Source organism: Notechis scutatus, chromosome 2 (genome assembly GCF_049901735.1).
Source record: "Notechis scutatus isolate UNSWTSFEM ecotype Mainland chromosome 2, rNotScu1.2, whole genome shotgun sequence".
Lineage (NCBI taxonomy): Eukaryota > Metazoa > Chordata > Lepidosauria > Squamata > Elapidae > Notechis > Notechis scutatus.
Window position 1 is genome coordinate 133,923,100 of NC_142010.1, and position 23,915 is coordinate 133,947,014.

At 42.4% G+C, this 23,915-nt stretch overlaps 1 protein-coding gene across 1 annotated transcript; it reads right to left on the minus strand.

Moving 5' to 3' along the window:
* Nucleotides 1–6,490: 6,490 nt before the first annotated feature.
* Nucleotides 6,491–23,342, minus strand: AQP6 (aquaporin 6). The gene is made up of 4 exons (XM_026679963.2): nucleotides 22,501–23,342; nucleotides 15,044–15,202; nucleotides 13,654–13,734; nucleotides 6,491–10,354 (listed from the first exon to the last, which is right to left on the minus strand). Exons 1-4 carry the CDS (start codon nucleotides 22,888–22,890, stop codon nucleotides 10,157–10,159), a joined length of 828 nt encoding a protein of 275 aa, XP_026535748.2. The 5' UTR covers nucleotides 22,891–23,342; the 3' UTR covers nucleotides 6,491–10,156.
* Nucleotides 23,343–23,915: the final 573 nt, after the last annotated feature.

Below are 23,915 nucleotides of genomic sequence, written 5' to 3' on the forward strand. Positions count from 1 at the left end.
AAGCAAATTTAAGGAAAGAGCTCCCAAAATATTTCCAGCATGTAAATTGTCCCACCAGAGGCAAAAATACTTTAGACCACTGCTACACAACAGTAAAAGATGCTTATAGGTCTTTACCATGAGCAGCTGTGGGACACTCTGACCACTGCATGATTCACCTAGTACCTGCCTACAGGCCAAGACTTAAAACCATTAAACCAACAATTAAATCAGTGAAGACTTGGTCGGATGAGGCAAAGCTGAAACTCCAGGCCTGCCTTGATTGCACTGATTGGAATGTTTTTGAAGATACCTCTGCAGACCTAGATGAGCTCACAGATACTGTAACATCATATGTTAGCTTCTGCGAAGACTTATGTGTACCAACAAGGAACCTGCAAATATATAGTAACAATAAACCTTGGTTCACAGCTAAACTTAAGCAGCTACGTCGTTCCAAAGAGGAAGCCTACAGAAAAGGTGACAGAATGCTATACAACCAGGCGAGAAACATATTAACAAGAGAGATGAGAGCAGCAAAAAGAAGCTACTCTGAAAAGTTAAAGAATCAATTCTCAACAAATGAACCAGCAAACATGTGGAAAACTCTTAAAAACATCACTGGCTTTCAGCAAACCTCCTTCCCAGGCAAAAGGAAATCAACAACTGGCAGATGACCTGAATGTGTTTTACTGCAGGTTGGAAAAGAAACTACAGCCACCTATCTCCACAACCCACATCTCAAACACACCAACAACAGCCAAGCCTCCTACAACTGGCCCCAATCCATTGGGCTCACAACCTCTGGTGATCACAGAAAAAGAAGTGCAAGATCTATTACACAGACAGAAGCCAAGAAAAGCACCAGGGCCAGACAAAATAACTCCTTCTTGCTTAAAAGTCTGTGCTGACCAATTGGCCCCCATCTTCACCCGAATCTTCAATAGGTTACTAGAGATGTGCTATGTTCCTTCCTGCTTCAAACATTCTACCATCATCCCAGATGCTATAGAGCACTGCACACCAGAACAACTAGACACAAGAACAGTTTTTCCCCAAAAACCATCACTCTGCTAAACAAATAATTCCCTCAACACTATTTACAAAGTGTACACTACTATTACTGTTAATCTTCTTGTCACTCCTTATCACCCATCCCCTCCCACTTGTGATTGTAGGACTGTAACTTTGTTGCTTGTATCCTTATGATTTATATTGACTGTTTCCTAGTATGATTTGATTGTTGATTGTACCCTATGACTATCATTAAGTGTTGTACGTTATGATTCTTGATTCTTAATGAATGTACCTTTTCTTTATATATACTGAGAGTATTTACACCAAGACAAATTCCTTGTGTATCCAATCACACTTGGCCAATAAAGTATTCTATTCTATTCTATTCTATTCTATTCTATTCTATTCTATTCAAATGGTTCCTGTAGTCTGCAATGTTTCTGGGAAACTGTCGGTGAAATTTAACAGCTGACCAGCTGCTACAATGATGTAATGAAGATGTAATAATACAATGATGTAATGCTGGAAATGAGTCAGCAAGGTTATTGGGCTGATATCACTTTAATAAGTGTAATAATTGTAATAAGAAGAGACCAGGTTGGGATGTATCTCTCTCTCACCATGTGTGCTTCTGTGCTGTACTTACTGATTACTAATTGCTACTATTTAAAATGCAAACCTCTGTTTACTGTATTTGCTTCTGGGTTGTCTCACATACTCACACTGTGCGTACTCTGACAAAAACCATTCATGTTCCTGCACCACACAATTTCAATGCATATATAAGAGCAACCCAATTGTGCAGCAAATCAAGCTAGAGGCGTGGGGTGTGAGTCACTGGGATTATTTGAATAGCACCAAAGGATTCTGGGAGAGCAAAAAAGACGTTCACTGTGAGCTACAGAGAAGATGCAGTCCTAGGCTATATACCAGCTTTAAGTGGCTAATCCACAAATCTTACTTGGTTGATTGGCTCTCCTGTCATAATTTGCAGGATTGCTGGGAAAGTCATATTTAGGTCTCAGTTTACCTTACGACTGAAACAACCTAAGCAGTTAATTTTCTTGCTATATTCTCCTTTCATTAGGTTCATTTCTTGGGGCTCTATAAACGGATGCTGACAGGGAGAAGAGAGAACTGCTGCATTGGTTTCAAGACCTGGCATATGGATGAACACCTACTGCATTAATTAGATGCAGACAAACACAACTCATTTTTTCCTGGACTCTCCTTTAATTAATGTTGGTGGCTTATGAAGTGCAACTGTTGATCATGATGTATGAGTTACAGCCCCTATCTAAGGACCTGCTTATTCAGCCTGCTATCTTGGGATAATCATTCCTGAACCTGCTTCAACTTCTAATTTGCTTATATGCTCAAGTGATGAATTAGCAGTTGAAATAAGGTGAAAGAAAATGAATTGACCTTGGCAGGATGGAGATTCTTCCTTTTCCTTTCCTTTATCTAGGCTAGGGACAGGAGGAGAGAGAAATATAGTGACTTAAGAATAATCCAGTGGTATAAGCCTCTTAGACATCATTAAAACAGCAGAAAATGTGAAAAAAAATTCTTTTGTGCTTCTACATCTATTCATTTATTTGTGGCTTCCAAGCCCAGGAATGATGTCACTGGGAGGTGGAAACTGATGGTTTTGACTCTTTCCCTAAGGAGAGATTGATGATGTTCCCAACGTCAAGATACTGTAAGTTTTCATTTATCTATTTTGAGACTTGTAAAAAAAAATAGAGAATTGTTCCAATGAAGATCACGGAAGCCATAATCGGCATAAGTGATCAACTGCTCTGAGGTTTGGAGTTCATTTTCATTTCGCCATCTCAGTGCTCATCATCCTTGGTGTGAATCCGTAGAGAAGGCGTCAGTTCCCATTTGGCTAATATCTCCAGAGAATTCCCAGAGTCCCAGAGTCACATCTACCTGACCCACAAGAGTGGGGGGAGGCAAGGAATGTGGCGTGTCCCATCCCTGAGGGAGATATACCTGGTGGGACACAGAAGAAGGGCCTTCTTCGTGGTGGCTCCCTCCCTCCCTCAGAATCAATCCCCCAGAGATTAAAATGGCCCCCACTCTAACACTCTTCTGGAAGGCCCTTCAGACGTGATTCTGCCAGCAGGCCTGGGAAACGCAGAGCAGAATGGAGCCCATTAAATGGCTGGTGTGATGTGTTGTCGCTGGGGTGGGGGGTTATTATTTTATTTTATTAAGTGATTATTCTCTTTTATTAGTTTTATTGTTTTATATAGGAGGTTTTTATATTCCTGTAAGCTGCCATGTGCAAATAAGCAGCAATATAAATTTCCTAAAATAAATATTCCCTAAAGCCCTGCTGGGCCTTGGTAGCTTTGCTTGTGTTGGCAGGCTAGGTGAACAGTGAGGTTTCCATGGTTTTGTGCCATCCTGTAGCACCTACAACTAGTCCCATACCCCACATGCCCCTAAGATACCCCACACTCCTTAATTGGGACTCCTCTTAACAAGTTGCTAGATTGTTTAATGATCACAATTGTGGTTGTGGAGCAAAGTGTTCATGTGACATCTCCCTTAAAGACTGCTTTCAATAGTCAAGATTCTGCTCCCAAGTGCGGTTGTATTTTATTTTTAAGTAAGTCAGTTAAGAGCAGCTGCATTTAGACAATGCGTAAAGCTCAATTAGCTTTAATCTTAGGTTGCTTTTTGTGCATCTGAGCATGTGGTGCTGGCTGGGTGATTTGGCCCAAGTCACTCTTTCTCAGCCCAACTTACCTCACAAGGTGGTTTTTGTGGAGAAAATAGGAGGAGAAAGAAGTGAGGTGGAAGGAATATTACTAGATATGTTTGCCATTTTGAAATTATAAAGGTCAGCTAAAAAAAAAAAAAATGTTACCAAATTAGCTTTTGATTCAATGTAGCATATGAGCCTAGAAAATTGATTTAATTAAGAAACCCAGTTGTCCTGTCAGAACACAGCCGTGAAAATTATAATCTTTAATGCGACAGAAGGGGACTGTAGCTAAACATGTAGAGAATAAACACATTGAGTTTTTTACCTAGTTTTATTTCATGTTAATTTCATTTGTGCTTTAAATTTAGTTAAATTTAATTTTTGTCTTAGCATTACACGCGTTTTAAAGTAGTCCCCCGCCTCCAATAGATCTGTCAAGACAGGTGTGATCTTTGGGCCAAAACAGATCATCTCTGCCATGCAGCAATTTCTTACCCTCCCAAAATTCTGGAATCTTCCCACTTCCATTTCCTGAGGTACTTAAAGGAAAAGGTTTGCCATTTGAGGTAACATGAACTAAACAGAAATGGATTTGCACACAGGCAGAACATTTCAGTGTCCCTGAGATTATTCATGCTGTGTCAATGGGAGAAAATTAAATTTGTCTCCTGAGCAAAACCTTCCTCAATTAGATGTTGGCATCAGAGAAAAATCTATAAAGCAAGGTGAAAGATTGTATCTTAAATGAAGACCCATGAAGGACCGAAGGCTTTCATTTGGCCAGCTTAGATGCAAAAATTAACTTTCTCTATTGAACTTGACTGAATGGATTTTAGGAAGCATTATCTCTTCAATTCTGAGGAACCCTGTACACTGGATGACTGTAAAAGTATTGTCCCTGATCAACCTCGGGATTGAAACCAACTTGCAACAATTATAAAACCAACTTATAACAAAGATCATTTGTTACTGTAACAACATTTGCAAAAAGCACTGTGCAGTCAGCTACTCAATGTCTGGATTGTATCCATTATCTGCTCTCCAGAAAAGGTTGAAACAAGTATTTTTATGCTCATTGTTATTGTGAGCTACCAAGAGTGTGTTTACCATTGCAGCAGGATATAAATCTGATAAACAAATAATCTATGCAGAATGGAAATCGGTGCCAAAAGTGATGACTGGGTTTTAGGGTACTGGGGGCTTCCTGACTGAGGTGCTAGTGGTGGAGAAGATGAGAGGGTGAGAAAGTTTTGTTTGTTTATTTATTTGGATCCCATTTTTATTATTTTTGAGAACAACTCAAGGCAGCAAATATATCCAACACACCTTCCTTCTCCTTTTCCCCTCATAAAAACAACCCTGTGAGGTGTGTTCGCCTGAGAGAGAGGACTGGTCCAAAGTCACTCAGCTGGTCTTCATGGCTAAGGTGGGTCTTGAACTCATGGTCTTCCACTTTCTAGACTGGTGGCTTAACCACTAGACCAAACTAGCTCAGTTTCAAGATTATATTTGATCTATCCCAGTTGGCTGGAACCTGGGGTCCAGATATTTCCAAGATCTAGGCCCACTCTTGCTTCACCACCTCAACAGTACTGGAAACTGCTGGCCAGAAGTTCCCATTTATGATTTTTTGTGCTCATCTGAATTCCTACACGTGTATTTTATGGCTCGAATCTGAGTAGAAAGTTAAATGCCAAACTATTTCAGAACTGCCCAGCATAGATTGCTAGGGCCAATTTGGGGTGGGGGTGGGGAGACAAATTTATTTCATTGGTAGCAGTGAAACAGTACATTTTTAAAAATAGTACAAAATCAAGTGAACTATGGGTAGTCCTTGACTTACGAGGACAATTGGGGCCAGGCTACCCATGGCTGAGCAAAGCAGTGGTTAAATGACACGTACCCGATGATTGCTGTCTGTATAAGGAGACGAGAGATAAGTACCTTAATTCATACATTAAACATATGGCCCACTAGGAGGCCCATATTAAAACAACATACCTCATGTGTGGCCGGAATTTGAAAATGACATGTAATACAGCACAGTTTCTGTCTAAAATGGACCAATTGAGATTGGCGTACGTGGGCCTGATTAGGGTAGATTGTAGGGGTGATACAGAAATATAATTTTATGTTATTTTATTCCATTTTTCATATTTATATATTAAATTATTGTGTTTTACCCTGTTCTTATTTTAAATTGTTTTTATAGGATTTGATGGGTAATACGTGTTTGAACCTTGTATTTTGATATGGTCTATAGCAGGGGTGTCCAACCTTGGCAACTTTAAGACTTGTGGACTTCAACTCCCAGAATTCCTCAGCCAGCAAAGCTGGCTGAGGAATTCTGGGAGTTGAAGTCCACAAGTCTTAAAGTTGCCAAGGTTGGACACCCCTGGTCTATAGGCTAATCAATAAAGCTAATCTAATCATTGCAGCATCCACATGGTCACATGGTCAAAGTCCAGACGCTTCTCAACTGATTTATATTTGTGGTGGTTGCAATGTCCCAGGATCATGTGATCCCCTTTGGCCACCTTCTGACAAGCAGAGTCAATGGGGAAGCCAGGTTCATTTAAGAACCGTGTGTGTCACTTATCAACTGCAGTGATTCACTCAAGCAACGGCAGCAAGAAAAGAGCAGTTGGATCCTACCTGTTCCACTACCGGTTTGGTGACTGTGGTCGCACGCAGCTTTCCACACACCAGGTAAGGCTTGCAGTGCCAGTCAGCTGGGAGGCTTAAGAAGAGAAAAGCACAGGGGCAGGTGGGAGGGCTGATCTGTGCTTTTCTCTTCTTAAGCCTCTCAGCTGATGGTGTGAGGCTTTTTTTACTACCATTGGCCCAATTTTTGCTACCAGTTCGGTCGAACCAGGCCGAACCAGCAGCATAACACTACTGCAAGAAAGGCTGTAAAATGGGGGCAAAACTCATTTAACCACTGTCTCACTTAGCCACAGAAATATTGGGCTCAATTGCGGTCGTAATTCGAGGACTGCCTGTACTTCAAAAACCCCAGGTGATATGTAGCTACGACGGCCCTGCAGGACCTGAAAGGGAGCATCGCAGGCCATTCCTTTTTGTGTACCCTTTTATTAGAGACCTGTGTCATACCTTTGAGAGGTTTTAAAAATATATTTGCGAAGTGAGTTAAGTTGGTCTTTCAAAATTAACTGAGATTTTGCTTTTCTTAAACTATAATGAGAACTATAAAAGGAATGAGAATGTCAGACTAGAACCTGGGATTTGAGTTCAGATCCCAGATCACTCAACAGCTCTGGAATGCCGATTGCCTCTCTCATTCTAGCCCACCTAGATTGTAGGATTGTGTAGGATGTTTTAGTGAAGGGAAAAAAACTAGGCACCCCATAGCTTCTTGGGTGAACAATGGTCTGGAAATAAATAACACAAAGGTTAGATTACAAATACTCCTCGATTTACAACAGTTCATTTAGTGACCGTTCAAAGTTACAACGGCACTGAAAAATTTTTTTTCCCCACACTTACAACCGTTGTACCATCTCCATGGTCATGTGATCAAAATTAAGATGCTTGGCGACTGACTCATATTTATGACAGTTGCAGTGTCCCATGTAATCAATCCCCTTTTGCGACCTTCTGAGAAAACAAACGTCAATGGGGAAGCCAGATTCGCTTAACAACCAGGTTACTAACTTAACAAGTGCAATGATTCACTTAACAACTATGGCAAAAACAGTCATAAAATGGGGCAAGATTCACTTAACAAATGTTCACTTAGCAACATACATTTGGGGCTTGTTGTGGTCATCAGTCAAGGACTACCTGTCCATTTGGTACTAGCCAAATGCCAGATTCCCTTGATTTCCTTGTCTAAGAAAATGCTCAGCTGCTGTCTTGAGCTGAGAGGTGAGACGCCGGCTTTCAAAAGAACCCCAATCCGATGCCCTTTTTTAATGAAAGCCTTGAGTGTTATGTCATTGTGAAATGTGATGCTGACAGACTAGACTCAAACGAAACGTTTATATATTGAGCTTAAAGTGCGCTGGGAGGTTTTTTTTGTTTTTTTTTCCTCTCCATCCCATTACATAGTCAAAAGTTCACGAGCTCTGGGATCATCATCATTTCTGGAAACCATCTGTCAAAAATTGACTGTCCACAAAGTGCCCTTGAATGAGCTTAATTCAAAGAGATGAGGCTCAGCAACATCCAGCAGACTCTCGGAGTGACCTTGGGAGCTAGGAGCTGAGCCTGGTTAACCCAGATGGAGAACCAATTGACGGATCCACAGCTGGGAAGTTTTTTTAAAAAAAATATCCATGGAAATTGGAAGCCACCAGGGCTTGAGCTCAAGCAGCGGTGGCTAAGAGGTAGCTTCGTCTTACATGCCAGTTGCACAGTAACTTCCCCAGCCGGCTCCCGACAAAGAAAGTTGGAATCTGGAGGAGGCCAAGAGTCACTTAACAACTGCAATGGTTCACTCAACTGTGGGGGGAAAGGGTCATAAAATGGGGCAAAACCCATTTAACAACTGGAAATTTTGGGTTCAAGGGTGATCATAAATCAATGACTACCTGATTTCCAGAAGTCTCTCAATAACCTCATTATTTTATCAGGCTGGAAATACATTTTGTTGGTTCCATTGCTGAGAGGCCGTTTTTATCTCACCTTCGCCTCAAGGTTTATATGTTCGTTTATTTATTTTTGTATGTGGGGTTTTTTACATCTTTATTTCTGTTATTTTTATATTTGTTATTTCATTTGACTGTTGTGCGCTGCCCAGAATTGCTTTTTGTAAAAACGGGCAGCTAGACTATTTGATTAATAAGTAAAGTTTGAAGTGACTTTTCTACTTTTTATTGCATGGTGGGAGAGGAGGGGTGAAACCTTTCGTTCAATCTAGGTTTAAACCAACAGAGGAGAATATTTGTAGCTCGGGGTTGAAACGAAGGGGTCCTTGGTGCTCTCTGAGCATGCTTATTTTTCTTGCAGACATTTCATTACCCTAACTAGGTATCATCATCAGTTTTAGTCACTAGTACTGATGGTGTTACCTAGTTAGGGTAATGAAACATCTGCAAGAAAGCAAGAAAGCTCCGGGAGCACCAAGGACCCCTCAATCTAGGTTTAACACATGCTCACTGATGGTAGGGAGGGTCCTCTCACAAGAGCAACATAGATTTCATTCAATGTGAATAAAATCTACAAAGTAAAGTTGGTGTGGTTATTCACTGTATAGCAAATATTCCGTTTCTATTTAAAGGCATTTGGGGTAAGACCCAGGACTGTGTGTTCAAAGCTCTCAGGGGCTGGAGGTTGGACACAACTCTACTACACAACTCTACTCCCCATTTTCATGTTACAAGTAATCCTTGACCTACAATGGTTCCTTTAGTGACCATTCAAAGTTACAACAGCACTGAAAAATGTGACTTGCGACCATTTTTTTTAAAGTTATCCCCACGGCCATGTGATCAAAACTGAGATTCTTGGCAACTGGTTCATATTTATGACGGTCGCAGTGTCCCAAGGTCCTGTGTTCAACTTTTGCCACCTTCTGACAAGCCAAGTAAATGGGGAAAGCCAGATTCACTTAACAACCGGGTTACTAACTTATCAACTGCAATGATTCAATTAACAACGGTGGCAAGGAAGGTAATAAAATGGGGCCAAGCTCACTTAACAAATGTCTTGCTTAACGACAGAAATGTTGTGGTCATAAGCCGAGGACTACCTGTTTATTTTGGGCGGGGGGAAAGTCTACACGAAGCAGCAAACTCCTGGCCTACTTTGATGGGGTGACATTTTCCCCATTGAGCGAAACCTTGCCTGGAAGTGCAGGGCGGGGCATTCTCAGAAGCCCAGAGAAACGTCTCCGTGACAAGGACAATCCACAGGTCAAGATCCTGCCCCTGCCTCCTTGCTCCTTGTCTCCCAGCAGGGAAGGCAGCATAATTTTATGCAGCTTGCTTTTGGGGGTGATTTATACCTGCACGAGACGCGGCATTGGTGAAACACTTCATTCACCCACTAAGGATCCAGCTAGCATCCAGGCTATTTATCCAAGTAACTTTTGCTTATCCTCTGGGTCTGGGTGTGTGTGTGTGTGTGTGTAAATCTGCCTAGAAGAAGACAAGTTTAAACCTCAAGCAAGCCGCTGATTTGGCATTGCAGTTCATAGCTGTCAAGTTCATATTTGCTTTATACTGAAAGTAGCCCTTTTCATTTCCTGAATAGAGGGCTTAAGGTACCCATATGGCAGCTTCCAATCGCAGGGCAACGAAGGGCCAGCTCCTGCAAGTCGCCTCTTGATGCTGAATGTAACAAAATCCACACGGTAAGTCAAACACTTCAGAGGAAAGGCACCTGGAGCCCTCTAGTGGCTGGTTTTGGGATCACCATCCACAGATCCATCTCTTGCTGAGCCCATCCTAAAGTTCCTCTCCACAGAGACTGAAGAGGCTACAACCTATGCACCAGACTGGGTAACGGCAGCGCTTCTTTCTGAGCGTTCTCCTCCTGCCTCTCCGGCTCTTCTTCATCATAGCTGCCTTTGAGAATGGACAGTCTTTGGCTGAAGGGCTTAGGGTCATAGTAAATAACAAAGTTGTAAAGGACAGATGCCAAGGCTGCCCCAATTAAGGGGCCCACCCAGAAGATCTATAAGGAAAGAGCAGAGATAAGTTAGGAGAAAGACGACTTGTCATTAGTTGACCTAAAAATTAACAACCATATTTGTCCCGAAGTCAGGAGCTCTAAGCCAAAGAAACTGGTCTTTAAAAGTCCAACTGGAATGAATTGAACTTACGTTACTAGATCACATTTGTTTCTCTCACAGTTTCCCAAGATTTAGTTCCTTTTCTCTGCCTTGGAATCAGAATCCAAGTCACTGCTGCCTTTATCACCCACAACCAGGATCACAGCTGGCACGGTCAGAAAAGTCAAGGTGATGGCAATGACAACAAATGAAGCTTTGCCTTAATTTTTTATGTGCCCCACAAATGGAATGCATACAGAAACTGGGCAGAGCTTCCATCACCATTGTGACTTCTGTCTTGACTTTTTTGATTACGATCTGTAGACATTTTTGATCGGGACTGTTATATCCTGCAATACGAACCAATCCATCTCTTCCAATGTTGTGACATCTTCTGTTGAAAGCTGCTGCAGAACTGATTAGCAATTCATGCAAGTGAGGTAGCTGTGTATCAGAGATAGACAGCTGACCCTACCTAAAGACGGATATAAACTAAGATGAGATGGATCATGTAAATAAAGGCTGGGCAAACATGGAATGAATCTGTCCCGTTTTATGAAGGCTTTCGGCAAAATGCTCAAGTACATCAAAGATTTTCACACAACGAGGACTCGAAAGTTGTTATTAAGTGAAAACAAAAAACCCTGGTGTATGATACAGTGATCTAGACCAGGGGTGTCAAACCCATAGCCCAAGGGCTGGATGCGTCATGGCTGACCCTGCCCGGTTTAGCGAAGGGGGGGGGAAGTCCGAATATGTCACGTGACACCACTGTGACAACACGAGTTTGACACCCCTGATCTAGACCATTTTTCAAACTTAGCAGCTTTAAGGTGTCTGGATTTCGACTTCCAAAATCCTCCAGCCGGCCATGGTAAAGTCCACAGATCTTAAAGACGCCACGTTTGACAAACACTGGTGTAGATGGACTGTGTCCTCTTGGCAAGATCAAAGCCTTGAAATGTTCAAACTCCCATTCCTGATGATTTTCCAGAGTCGGAATTCAGTATCAAATAGAGTACCGGCTTTAACTGGGGGAAGCTAAATTTAAATCCCTGCTGACTGAATTCAGCTTTAAGCTCCTTTAAGGAGAGGTGGATATGCAAAGTGGGAAGGGCTTGCTTTCAAGCCATGAGCTACTGTCCAGGTTAAAATGGAAGTAAATGACAAGAAAATAAAGGGAAGTTAGACCTACAACTTCTCTCTTCACTTAGTTCTGTCCTTACATTTTGCATCTTAATTCATTCTTTCCTGGAATCTTCCAAGGTCAGAACATTCTATGAATAACCACATCAGAGCCTTGCCAAGTTGGTGGCACACAGCTTGAGTAGGTTACTCCCAGATGGCTCTACCGTTAAACAAAAGGGAGTAATCACCTAGGCCAGGGTGTGTCAAACTTGTGTCATCACGGCGGTGTCACATGACGTATCGGGATTTTTTTCCTCTTCGCTAAACTGGTCAGGGAAGGGCAGTGATGGGATTCAAAAAATTTTTACTACCGGTTCTGTGGGCATGGCATGGCTTGGTGGCCATGGCAGGGGAAGGATACCGCAAAATCTCCATTCCCTCCCCACTCCTGGGACAAGGTTACTGAAAAATCCCATTCCCTCCCCATCCCACAAACCTGCTTTCCAGCTCCGTTCTCCTGTGCAGGGCAACAAAAGAAGACCCAACCGATCAGCTGGGACTCAGGAGGCAGAGAATAGATGGGGGCGGGGCCAGTCAGAGGTGCTATTTACCAGTTCTCCGAGCTACTCAAAATGTCCGCTACCGTTTCTCCAGAACTGGTCAGAACCTGTTGAATGCCACCTCTGGGGCAGGCCTTCACTGTCAATATTGAAGGAAGATTTAACTGTTAATCCAGTTAGCTTTTGCATGTGGAATGGGGTGAGCTAGGAGAGATATACACCATCCCATTTCTGACTCAAGCAGCAACATTTCTTAGGCAGTTCTGTTGGTTTGAAAGGAGGTGAACCTGGCCTAAGGAAAAAAACAAAAAAGTCAGGGTTTGTGTTTCGTGATAGAAATGTTCTAGGCATGGCTCCTGTCTTCTGTAGGGCACCAAGCCTCCAGGAGTAAGAGAGACCCCATTTGTAGCCCCTCTAGGAAGTAAGGATATGGTTTTTTTTAAAAACAATCACTTGATTATGTGCTTTTTTTTTTACTGCTAGCAACCAGGCATAGAGGGCTACAAAGATTTACAGGGAGTTTTGTATCTCTTTGCTGCCACTTATAGGGAAAATCTGGAATTCTGTGGCCCCGCAGCTGGTCACCCCTATTCCTCATGCCAGCAGATGAAACTATTTATGCAACCATAAAGATGCCGTCTCCTCTGATTTTAATCTTAGGAACTGGCTAAGACCAAAACGGGTCTGCCATATGCAACCAGAAGATGTCTATCACCTCCCAGTTTTAAAATGCAGTTGTTTGCCAGACTGAACTACAGTCCATATATCTGAACAAAGTCCTGATGAGTAAGAGGCTTTTGTGGAAAGTATTTCTGAGAAGTTTTGCAGCCTTGCCACTTAAAATCCCAGGGTAGGCTCCAGAGGTGGTATTCAGCAGGTTCTGACCAATTCTGGAGAACCGGTAGCGGACATTTTGAGTAGTTTGGAGAACCAGCAAATACCCCCTCTGTCTGGCCCCGCCTCCATCTATTCTCTGCCTCCCGAGTCCCAGCTGATCGGCTGGGTCTTCTTCGGTTGTCCTGCACAGGAGAACGGAGCTGGAAAGCAGGTTAGTGGAGTGGGGAGGGAATGGAGATTTTGCAGTATCCTTCCCTCAGGAGTGGGGAGGGAATGGGATTTTGCAGTATCCTTCCCTTGCCATGCCCACCAAGCCACACCCACAAAGCCACGTCATGGCCACCAAGCCACGCCCACAAAATCAGTAGTAAAAATATTTGAATCCCACCACTGGTCAGCTCCCCCAAAATGCCTGCCAGCTACTCACAAAGTTAAGCAGCACTCTATGGGAGGTTCGAAGACGCTTCTGGACTTGTAGTACAAAATGCTTGTTTCTGTTTGTTTTAATCATCCCAGACCAATCCAGTTGCTCCTTGGGTTCATAATGCGTATCATTAAATCCTACCAATATACAGGCTTTTGTGGTCTGGCCAATTGGATAATCCTTTACCCCACTTTTCTTCCACCTACACCCTGGACCAATGGGGGATGAGGATACAGAAAGAAGAGGGATTTACCCACTGCTGAAGAAAATCCCCAGTTATGACAGCAGGACCAAAGGATCTGGCTGGATTCATGGAGCATCTAGTATAGTAATGCTAGAAATGAGGAATGGGAAGAAAGCATTAGGAAAGGCAGATCTTGCAGAGTTCCCATTCTGGGTTTCAATGTTGCACTTCCATTAAAAAAAAAAAGTTTTTTTCCTCACTGTAGTCCAAACCGGTAGCCCTCGGCTTATGACCCCAATTGTGCCCAATATTTCTGTTGTTAAGTGAGACATTTGTTAAGTGAGTTTTGCCCCCATTTTACGACCTTCCTTACCAAGAGAATCCCTGCAGCGGATTAGTTAGTAACCCGGTTGTTAAGTGAATCTGGCTTCCCCACTGACTTTGCTCAGGTTGCAAAAGGGAATCACATGATATTGGGACCCAGCAATGGTCATAAATATGAACCAGCTGCCAAACATCTGAATCTTGATCACAGAGATGCTGCAAAGGTTTGCAACTGCAAAAATAGGGCATAGTTCATTTTTTTTCCCAGTGCTGTCGTAACTTTGAATGGTCACTAAATGAACTGTTGTAGGTCGAGGACTACCTATACAGTATTGGGATGGAATCCATACAGAACAAGACACTGGTGGAAAATGCTTGTGTAGTTTTCTAGTCTTACGCCTGATTTTGAAGACTTGGAGTTCTTCGGTTCAAGCAGCCACTGCTAGTGCCCCTTCTTCTAAAATGTCTCTTTTGCTGGAGGCAGGCTAATTGTCTGGGTAAAATATTTGCCAAACTGGGGTGTGCTCTGAGCTTTGTGATGTCAGTTGTGCATCATACCACCCACTGTAGTGGGATTATCTAGGAGCACAGTTGTAAAAGTTTAGAAGGTTGCTCACCGTAGGATCCGCTAGCTAATTTAAATGCTCCCAAAACACCCCTGACATTTCTACATCAATGCATAAGCACACCAACGTGCATACTGTCCCTGTCCTAATGTTCCCTTCCTTCGTATCCATTTCATTTATTAATAATCATGTTTATACTTATATCTGTTATCTAATACATGCTCAACAAAATAAATAAATACAATACAATAATACATATAAGCAAACTTTGCAGCCAAGAACCCAGTCCAGCTGCACCCAGCTCATGGTATTTACAAGGCAGTTAAAACAATATCTGTTGCATTATTCCTTTCTTCATTGATGTTTATTTTGCTTTGAATGCCTATTCCCTCCAAAGAGCCCTCTCCGTCATTTTAAAAGCTTGCCTCTAGCATTTTAAACAAAATAAAACAAAGCCTGTCTTGCTTGGGGCCCCCAGGTGTGGGTTTTCCACTCTCAAGTAATCACTAGCCAGTTCTGGTAGCCCTACTCTGGCGCTTACCTTTCTCAGCATCTCTTAATTTACTCACCCCAACCAAGTGGCCCAGGGCAACTGAGATGCCAATGATGACAGCAGGGGAGCCCGTACTGCGCTGTCTATCTGTGGATGTAAAATAGCACAGAACCAACTGTAGGGTCAAGATGAGCTCAACTGCAACAGCTTGTCCGCTTGAAATATTGATGTTCACCTAGGGCACAGAAGGAAACAACGGTGAAGGAGACTTTAACCATATGGCTGGCATCTTTCCTGCCTGGGAAAAAAGGATTATTATATAGGTTTCAGGTTATGTGAATGCCTTAAAGTTCAATCAGAGCACTTTGCTATAAACAGCAGAATCCTTTTTATGCCAACACATCATTGGGGATTCCCATCTACCGCAACATTTATGGGAAAAACCCTGAAGGATGTATATTTCTGTGTAGGTGGCTCCAGATGTAAAACATTTGATTTTTATAGCTGGCTTTTATATTTCTCCAGTCATCCCTGATCAGCTGAAAAGGACTCTAAACACACACTCTCTCTCTCCCCCTCCCCCTCCCCCCTCCCCCCTTTCTCGTAAACAGATGTTTTCCAGCTTCTGACAAATGTCTGCTCCATCTGAAGTGCATCATATTCATGCTGAGTCCTGCTGTGATCACCTCCCTCCAACTTTCATGACTGTTTGCCTTTCGAGATCAGGAAACCCTTTGAGTCCTTCTGCTGGGCTCAAAGGCCATCTCTTTTGCTTTTCTCACCAATTTGTAGGTGCAACCATGTCCACAGAGAGGAGGTGAAAAAAGATTAAGATGGTAGCCGCAATCATGCAATATTAGTCCTGTCCCTTTTTTTTGTGTGTGTGTGTGTGATGCATATTGTCTTTCTACAGGTAGTCCTCCATTATCAGCTGAAATTGGGATGAGCAACTCTGTTGCTAAATGATACAGGCATTAAATGAAACATCACATCACCATGCTCCAACTGTGTCTATTCCACCGTGGTTGTGAAGCAAATCTGTCACTGTCACTAAACATCAGAGGGCTGCAACTTGAGCTCTTTAACTGACTTGGCTTGTCAGAAGTGGGATGGCTAACCTGACTGACTTTTTTTTACCTATATCACAAATATTTTGAACAAAGGTGGTGCTGTGGACATAGCTTATCTTGATTTTAGCAAAGCATTTGACACAGTGCCCATAATGAGCTCATTAAAAAGTTGTACTGGCTAGGATTTAACCACTGGGTGGTTCACTGGAAAGGTAATTGGCTCATGGATAGATCCCCAGTGGGTGATTGTTAATAGGGGTTTGTCTCAGAGGTGGCATTCAGCAGATTCTGACCAGTTCTGAGAGAACTGGTAGGGAGAATTTTGAGTAGTTTGGAGAACTGGCAAATACCACCTCTGACTGGCCCCACCCCGATCTATTATCTGCCTCCCAAGTCCCAGCTGATTGGCTGGGTCTTCTTTTGTTGCCCTGCACAGGAGAACAGAGCTGGAAAGCAGGTTAGTGGGGTAGGGAGGGAATGGAGATTTTGCAGTATCCTTCCCCTGCCATGACCACCAAGCCACGCCCACCAAGCCACGCCATGCCTACCAAGCCACGCTCACAGAACCGGTAGTAAAAAAAATTGAATCCCACCACTGGTCTGTCTGAATAGAGACCAATCACACACGGTGTACCACAAGGATCAGTCCCAGGTCCTGTTCTGCTCAATGTGTTTGTAAATGATATAACAGAAGGATTGCTAGATAAGGTATGTCTTTTTGTTGATGACACAAAAATGTCATCCAGTAATGTAACAGAGTTGATGTTCCAGGTTTTTTTTTTTTTCATAACATAGAAAATGATTTGGCATTACTGGAAAATTGGTCCAAAAAATGTGTAAATTACAGTTCAATGTTTCTAAATGTACAATCATGACCATTTGGGAGGGGCTTTTTGATGCCTGGAGAACTGACCGCTCTGACCCTATTTCTTTACCCAGGAGTAGTGGGGGAAGTGAGAAGGGAGAAAAAGTGGGGAGAACAGCTCCTTTGCTTCCAATTGTCTAGTCCAGGGGTGGGGAACAATGGCCCTTTTATGACTTGTGGACTTCAATTCCCAGAATTCCTGACCCAACCATGCTGGCTCAGGAATTCTGGGAGTTGAAGTCCACAAGTCCTAGAGAGGCCATTGTTCCCCATCTTTGGCCCAGTCCCAAAGAGTAATTGCTTTGTGAAGGCGCAAAATTGGCAGGAAAACCCACTTTTCTTACTTCTACTCTGTCCCCCAAATTTCTTGCCATGCTCCGTAGAAAAAGTGCAGGGGAAAAAGAGAGTCAGTGGTTCCTTGAGTGACAGTTCTCTGATTCCACAGTTGATTTAACTCTGCAAATGCCTCTCTCTCCTGCTTCTGCTGGGAGAAAAACTCATTCTGTTTTGACAGGGTCTGAAAGCACAGTTTTTTATACTAGGGATCTCTGTACCAACTCCTGCCCTTTACTGCTATCATGGAGATGAGTCTATAGATGGCAATCTATGACTTTGCTGTCCTCTAGCTGTCCTCCAGATTTTTTGAGCCCAGGTATGGTATCCCAACCACAGACAGCTTAAACACCAGTTGCATCTTGCCTCCATTTGCTCAATGGAGACATTTTAGAAACTCAGAAGTTTGTTCATGTTTTGGAATAGTTCTTTGGCCTAGTATGATATTCCTTGTAATAAGGAATCTTTATTCCTCCTAGTCAACACAACTGTTTCTGCTTTTTAGTAGACACTCTCCTCTTGTAGCTGAGAAATATTCCTATCCCACAGTGTAGTTCAAATTCAGAGTGGCTGAAGTGTGAAATTGATTCTTGACATCTGACAAGAAAATGAAAATTGAGATTAACTATGGATTATCAAAAGGTGAAGATTTGGGAAAGAAACAAAAGTGAAAAACACGGTTTCTTGTCTATCGCTCTTTGGATGTCTTGAAGTTAGGTAGAACCAGAGGCTCCAGTCCTAGCTACAAATTGAAAGTGACTTTTCAAAACATCAGTTGTAACAATCAGAAGCTACTTGTTTATAACATTTATTCTACTTTTCTTCTAAACCTTTTCTTCTTCTTTTGCACGTTAGGGTTTTATTTCTTTCTTTTCCCCTTCTTTTAGTTTGTATTAGTTTTTACACATTTCAGCTTAATGCTAATATAGAAGAAAAAAATAGGTTCGCTGCTATTTAGTTTAAGATATTAACAGAAGGCTAGTCTAGCCATTTATCAAAAACTGCCTCCACTCACCCCCTACAGGCCTCTTAGGAAGGGGGTGAGGTCAATAGTAGACAGTCTAAGGTTAAAGTTTTTGGGGTTTGGGAAAGAAACCACAGAGTCAGGTAGAGTATTAGAGCATTAGAGTATCCCAAACATTGACCACTCTGTTGCTGAAGTCGTATTTTCTGCAGTCAAGTTTGGTGCGGTTAACCTTGAGTTTGTATCTATTGTGTACTCTTGTATTGTTATGATTGAAGCGAGAAGTATTTATTTGCAGGTAGGACATTGCAATGTATGATTTTATATACTATATTTAGATTGGACCAGAGGTGGCATAGTTGTAGGTTTTCTAGGTCTAGAGTTTCAAGTCTGGTGGCATAAGGTATTCTGCAATGAGTAGAGGAGAGGAAAACTCTTCTTGTGAAATATTTCTGGACTTTCTCAACTGTGTTAATATCAGATACGTAATGTGGGTTCCAGACTGATGAGCTGTATTCAAGTATTGGTCTAGCAAATGTTTTGTATGCTCTAGTTAGTAGTGTGATATTACCAGAGAAGAAGCTACATAGGATTAGATTAACAACTGTCAATGCCTTTTTGGCTATTTAGTTACAGTGGGCTCTAGCACTTAGATCATTTGAGATGAGTACTCTAAGGTCCTTGACAAAGTCTGGATCCTCAACAAGTTCTTGACTATTTAGCTTGTATTTTTTTTCTGTTTTTTTTCTGCCAATATGTAAGACAGAGCATTTATTTATTGAGATTTGAAGTTGCCATTTGATTGACCATTCTGATACATAGTCAAGGTCTTTTTGGAGGGTAGTAGTATTGTCTGTGGTGTTGAATAGCTTTACATCATCAGCGAAGAGAACGCAGTTGCTCTTAATATGATCACAGAGGTCATTTATGTAGAGTATGAAGAGAGTTGGTCCTAGAACACTGCCTTGGGGGACACCACTGTTGACAGGTACAGAATTTGATAGGACGCTCCCAATTTTGACCATTTGTTGTCTGTTTGACAGGAATGCTTCTATCCAGTAATGCAGATGCCCAGAGATGCCATAAGATTTTAGTTTTAGGAGTAGTTTGTTGTCTACCACTGAATCAAAGGCTTTACAGAAGTCCATGTAGATTGCGTCTATTGCTTTGCCCTGATCGAGTTGTGTAGTCCATATGTTTTTGCAGTGTAAGAGTTGCAGATTACAGGATAGTTTTTTTCTGAAACCAAATTGTTTATTAGAGAGTAGGTTGTTTGTCTCTAAGTGGAGGATAATGGATTGGTTAATAATTGATTCCATGACTTTACAGGTGACGCAGCATGAGGAGATTGGTCTGTAATTTTCAACTAGGCTGGGGTCTCCCTTTTTGAAGATGAGGATGACCATGGCTAGTGACCATAGTTTTGGCAAGGAGCTGGTCCTGAAAGATTTTTCAAAGATTATGCTTAGAGGTTCAGCTATGGCAGTGGATAGCTTTTTAAAGAAATAGGCACATATTCCATCCGATCCAATAGCTAGGGATGGTTTTAGATTGCGCAGTGCTTTTTCAACAATGTCTTCTATAAAATCGATATGTATTAGATTATTGTAGTTGTCTGTGGTTATAATAATAATTAGATTATTGTAGTTGTCTGGGCTTGATCCACTGCTGTTTACAAATACTGAGCCAAATAATGTGTTAAAGAGGTTGGCTTTAATAGTGTCATCGTTGCAGTCTTTACCATTAGGTCCTATCAGGGGTGGGATGGACCTTGAGTCTTTTAGTTTGTTGTTTACAAAATTGTAGAAAGCACAGGTGGAATTTGTGCGTAGAAGCTTTTCCTCTTGTTTAATGTGATAATTAGTGCATTCAGTTTTTATCTGGTGGCATAAATTTTTGTATTGGCTTTTGAAGTTGGCAACGTGACCAGATTTTTCGCCAAAGTGATCACTTTTTGGATTGAAGCTTCCTTATTGTTATGGGTAATCTGTTTTTCCTGGTTTTGGGAGTTGTTATTGGTACGTATAGTTTGATGGCTTTCTTTCTGGAGGCAAGACATTCCACTAATTAATTGTTCTGTCAGGAAATTTCTCCTTAGTTCTAGGTTTGTTCTCTCCTTGATTAGTTAATTAATTGATTAGTCTCTCCTTAATTAGTTGATTAGATTGGAATGATTAGCTAAGCCTGATTTAAGCTTAGCTCACTCACCGGTTGATGCTGAAAGCAACCTTCACAGGTGCATCCTCTTAAAGAAGGCTGCACAACACAGCAAACATGGTGTTGATGCCACAGTTAGGTGCAACTGGAAAGAGACTCTCTCTATCCTTCCTACCTAATTCAAGGCCAGGCTACTTCCACAGGTGTGGGAGGCTCCCACACCAACGTCTTCACTTCTGATTACATGGTACAATGTACATTGTAAATCTTACAACGCTTACTCTGTTTTTGTTGGAAGAGTTGAAAGGCCAGGTTAGAAACAGATCATCATGGAGAAAATCTATCCACGTGGTTACTAAGAGTTAAAAATGACTTGGTGGCACCTGATCCATCAATCTATTTCCAGGAAAGATCAGTCTCTGTATTCTCTGGGCTCCTGTCGTTCTAGTCTCTTCCCTTCTCCCTAAGCATGGAAGAGCTTTATAAGGGTTCATTCCTAACGCCATGGATATAATGACATTTAGTGCTACTTCCTTCCCCCAGAACTGCCCTCTTTGACCCATTCTTTCCCTTGTTAAATAGTTGCACCTCCCACCTTGTCAACTCAGGACCCGATGACTCTAGATGTTGCTGAACTATAACCTAACAAGGTCCTGCTGCAAAATTCCAACCTCTGATCTGCTCCTTTATTTGTTGAAGATAAATTCCACACTTCCTTCATTTACAAAACCACCATGCAAAAAGGGTTGAGGGATATGGAGTTGTGCAAGGTGATCCAGTAACCAGATGGAGAGAAAAGGGCCGTTTCTCACTCAGTACATAGGTGGAGGGGTTCTGCTACAATGCAACAAAGTACAGGAGGCAAACTACACAACAAAGTAGAAGAAAAACACCCTTGATATCAGCAGGATAAGATGGGTGGAGGTTAATTTCCCAGTGAGCTGGTAAGTTAGTAGAAGACAATGTGCTTTCCAGTCCTGAGAAACAGTAAGTTGCTGGTACTTGTGCTGGGGCAAACTCACCTGGATCAGCCTTGAGTCTCCCTTGTCCTTGCCCTACCATCTACCCATTATGTGAATCAACCCAATGTTATGTAACATTCTTTACCCTCTGCTCTGCCCATTATTTTTATAATAGGTAATTTTCTTATTTGCTGCCACATTCTTATCCTTCCCCATCTTAGAATTTAGGGTGGGCATACCTTTGGGCCTGGATCTTCCTTTCTAATTGTTATTGTCCAAGCATTGGCAAACATTTTCAGCCTCAACATTTCCTTTCCTGTCTTATATTTTTGGCTTCTGAAATTTGCAGGGAACACATCAGTGATCCAGAGTTACAACCAAGTGGAGAGGTCAGAAGATCTTCAGTCCTTTTTGGGTAGATCTTTGGGACTTTCCACACTTTCAGAAGAAATGACCTACTCTGACCTTTAATTTCTGCCGCAGATGCTATAAACCATGCTAATGAAAACTGGCCATTTTTCAGGTAATTTTGTCAACCCAATCTAGGGAGTCTGTAGAGCAAGATGAATTGGAGGCTGCGGTTGTATGAAATCACCCATTCCTGCTATACACCCTGCTTCCACACATTCTGTTACCATGAGATACCCTCAACTATGACAATAACCATTTTTACAAAAATGGAATTGCATTGTTATTGTAGCCTCCTTGAAGCCATTTTATACAGTAATTCACTTCCTGTTGCAATTAATTTCAGGACACTTTGAGTTTTTGTTATAGCTTACTGTCAGTTTCTTCTAAAGCCCTACCCACTAGACTCTTCCACCAAATCATCATTCCAGCTAATTCTTTCTCTTCATTTTAAATAATAATCAGCTTCCCAACAATTTCCAAGTAAACCAACAAAGAACATGCTTTGCACATCCTTCTGTAAGAGGATGTACCATGAGTGATTGACTCACATAGAACTGTAGATATTTCATCTGGCGGGCTTCACTCTGTAATCTACAACAATCAGTGACAATATTTCACACCTTAATAACCACACCCCTGTTTAATGCTTGACAGATCCACAACTGCTGTCAATTCTGGTATGCTTGCTAGAATATGTACCACTTGGTAGGTTATTTGAAGACTGTTCCCCAGGCAAATGCCCATGTCAAAGATGTCAATTCAATGACATACCTTGTTGATGCCCATATTTCCACGGACATTCCCAGGAGTCACCGCATAAAGGATGGCTGCCCCAACAATTCCTCCAGCCAGCTGGGCCACCACATAGCAGACAGTCCTCACCAATGAGACACGAGAGCCAAGCAGGAAGGCCACAGTCACTGCTGGATTGATGTGGGCTCCACTAGCTTGCCAGGCAATCTGGACAGCTGTGGCTGCAGCCAAGTTGAAGGTGATGGAAGTCTGTAGGATGGAGGGTGTCTCTGGCCAATCCAGAACAGACCCCAAGCCAAAAAAGACGTAGATGGCGGTGACCAGCAACTCAGTGAAGACAGCCCGGTAGAAAGCTATAGAAAGAAGTTCATGACACATTCTGCAAGAAGCAAGAGGGGAATGGTGCATATCTTCTGGTGGCCTTTCCCCGTCTGAGCAAGGGCCAAGGAAGCACTATTTAAATGAGCGAGATTGCAAAATTGGGCTAGACCAGGAAATTAAAGGGAAACTCCTGCAGTAGCCTTTCCTGCCCAGCCCAGCCTACTGACTTGGCACTGCTTCTCCTCTTTAGAACAGGGAAGGGCTCTATCTGGAAAACTTTGGGCCAACCACATAAATCCAGTGGAACAATCTTCAGCAACAGATCTTGGGAAAGAAACAGCAGAGGTGCTACATCCAAAAGCTCATTCCTACCTAAGGAAATACTTTCTAAGATTACTTTTGAACTCCCTCCTGTCAGTTTGAGGTTGTGCCCAGAGGTGGGCTGCTTCCGGTTCACACTGGTTCTGGCGAACCAGTAATTAAGATTAGGCATAGTTCGGCAAACTGGCAAATCCCACCACTGGCTGACCACCCTGCCCATTTTTGGGCTGGTTTTTTGGGCCATTGTCAGGCTGTTTTTCAAGTCATTTTTAGGCCATTTTCCGGGCCAAAAATGGCCCCAAAATAGCCTGAAAATGACCCCAAACCAGCCCAAAACGGCCTATTTTGGGGCCATTTTCAGGCCTTTTCTTGGGCGGTTTTCAGGCCATTTTCAGGCTGTTTTAGGGCCATTTTCTGCGCCAAAAACAGGCCCAAAATGGTCTGGTTTGGGGCCCATTTTCAGGCCTGTTTTCAGGCTCGTTTTCAGACTGGTTTTGTCCTGAATTTGGGGCCATTTTCAGGCTGCTTTCTGGACCAAAACTGCCTGAAAACAGCCCCAAAATGGCCTGAAAACAACCCTCAAAATGAGCTGAAAATGGCCCATAATGGCCTGAAAACAGCCCAAAAAATGGTTTGAAAATGGCTCCCAAAACAGCCAGAAAATGGCCCAAAAGACAACCTGGAAACTGGTCTGAAAACAGCCCCAAAAACGGCTAAAAAGCAGGCAGGGGCGGGGCTAGCCAGTGGTGGGATTAGCCCCAACCGGCTGAATCCTACCTCTTCCTTTGAGG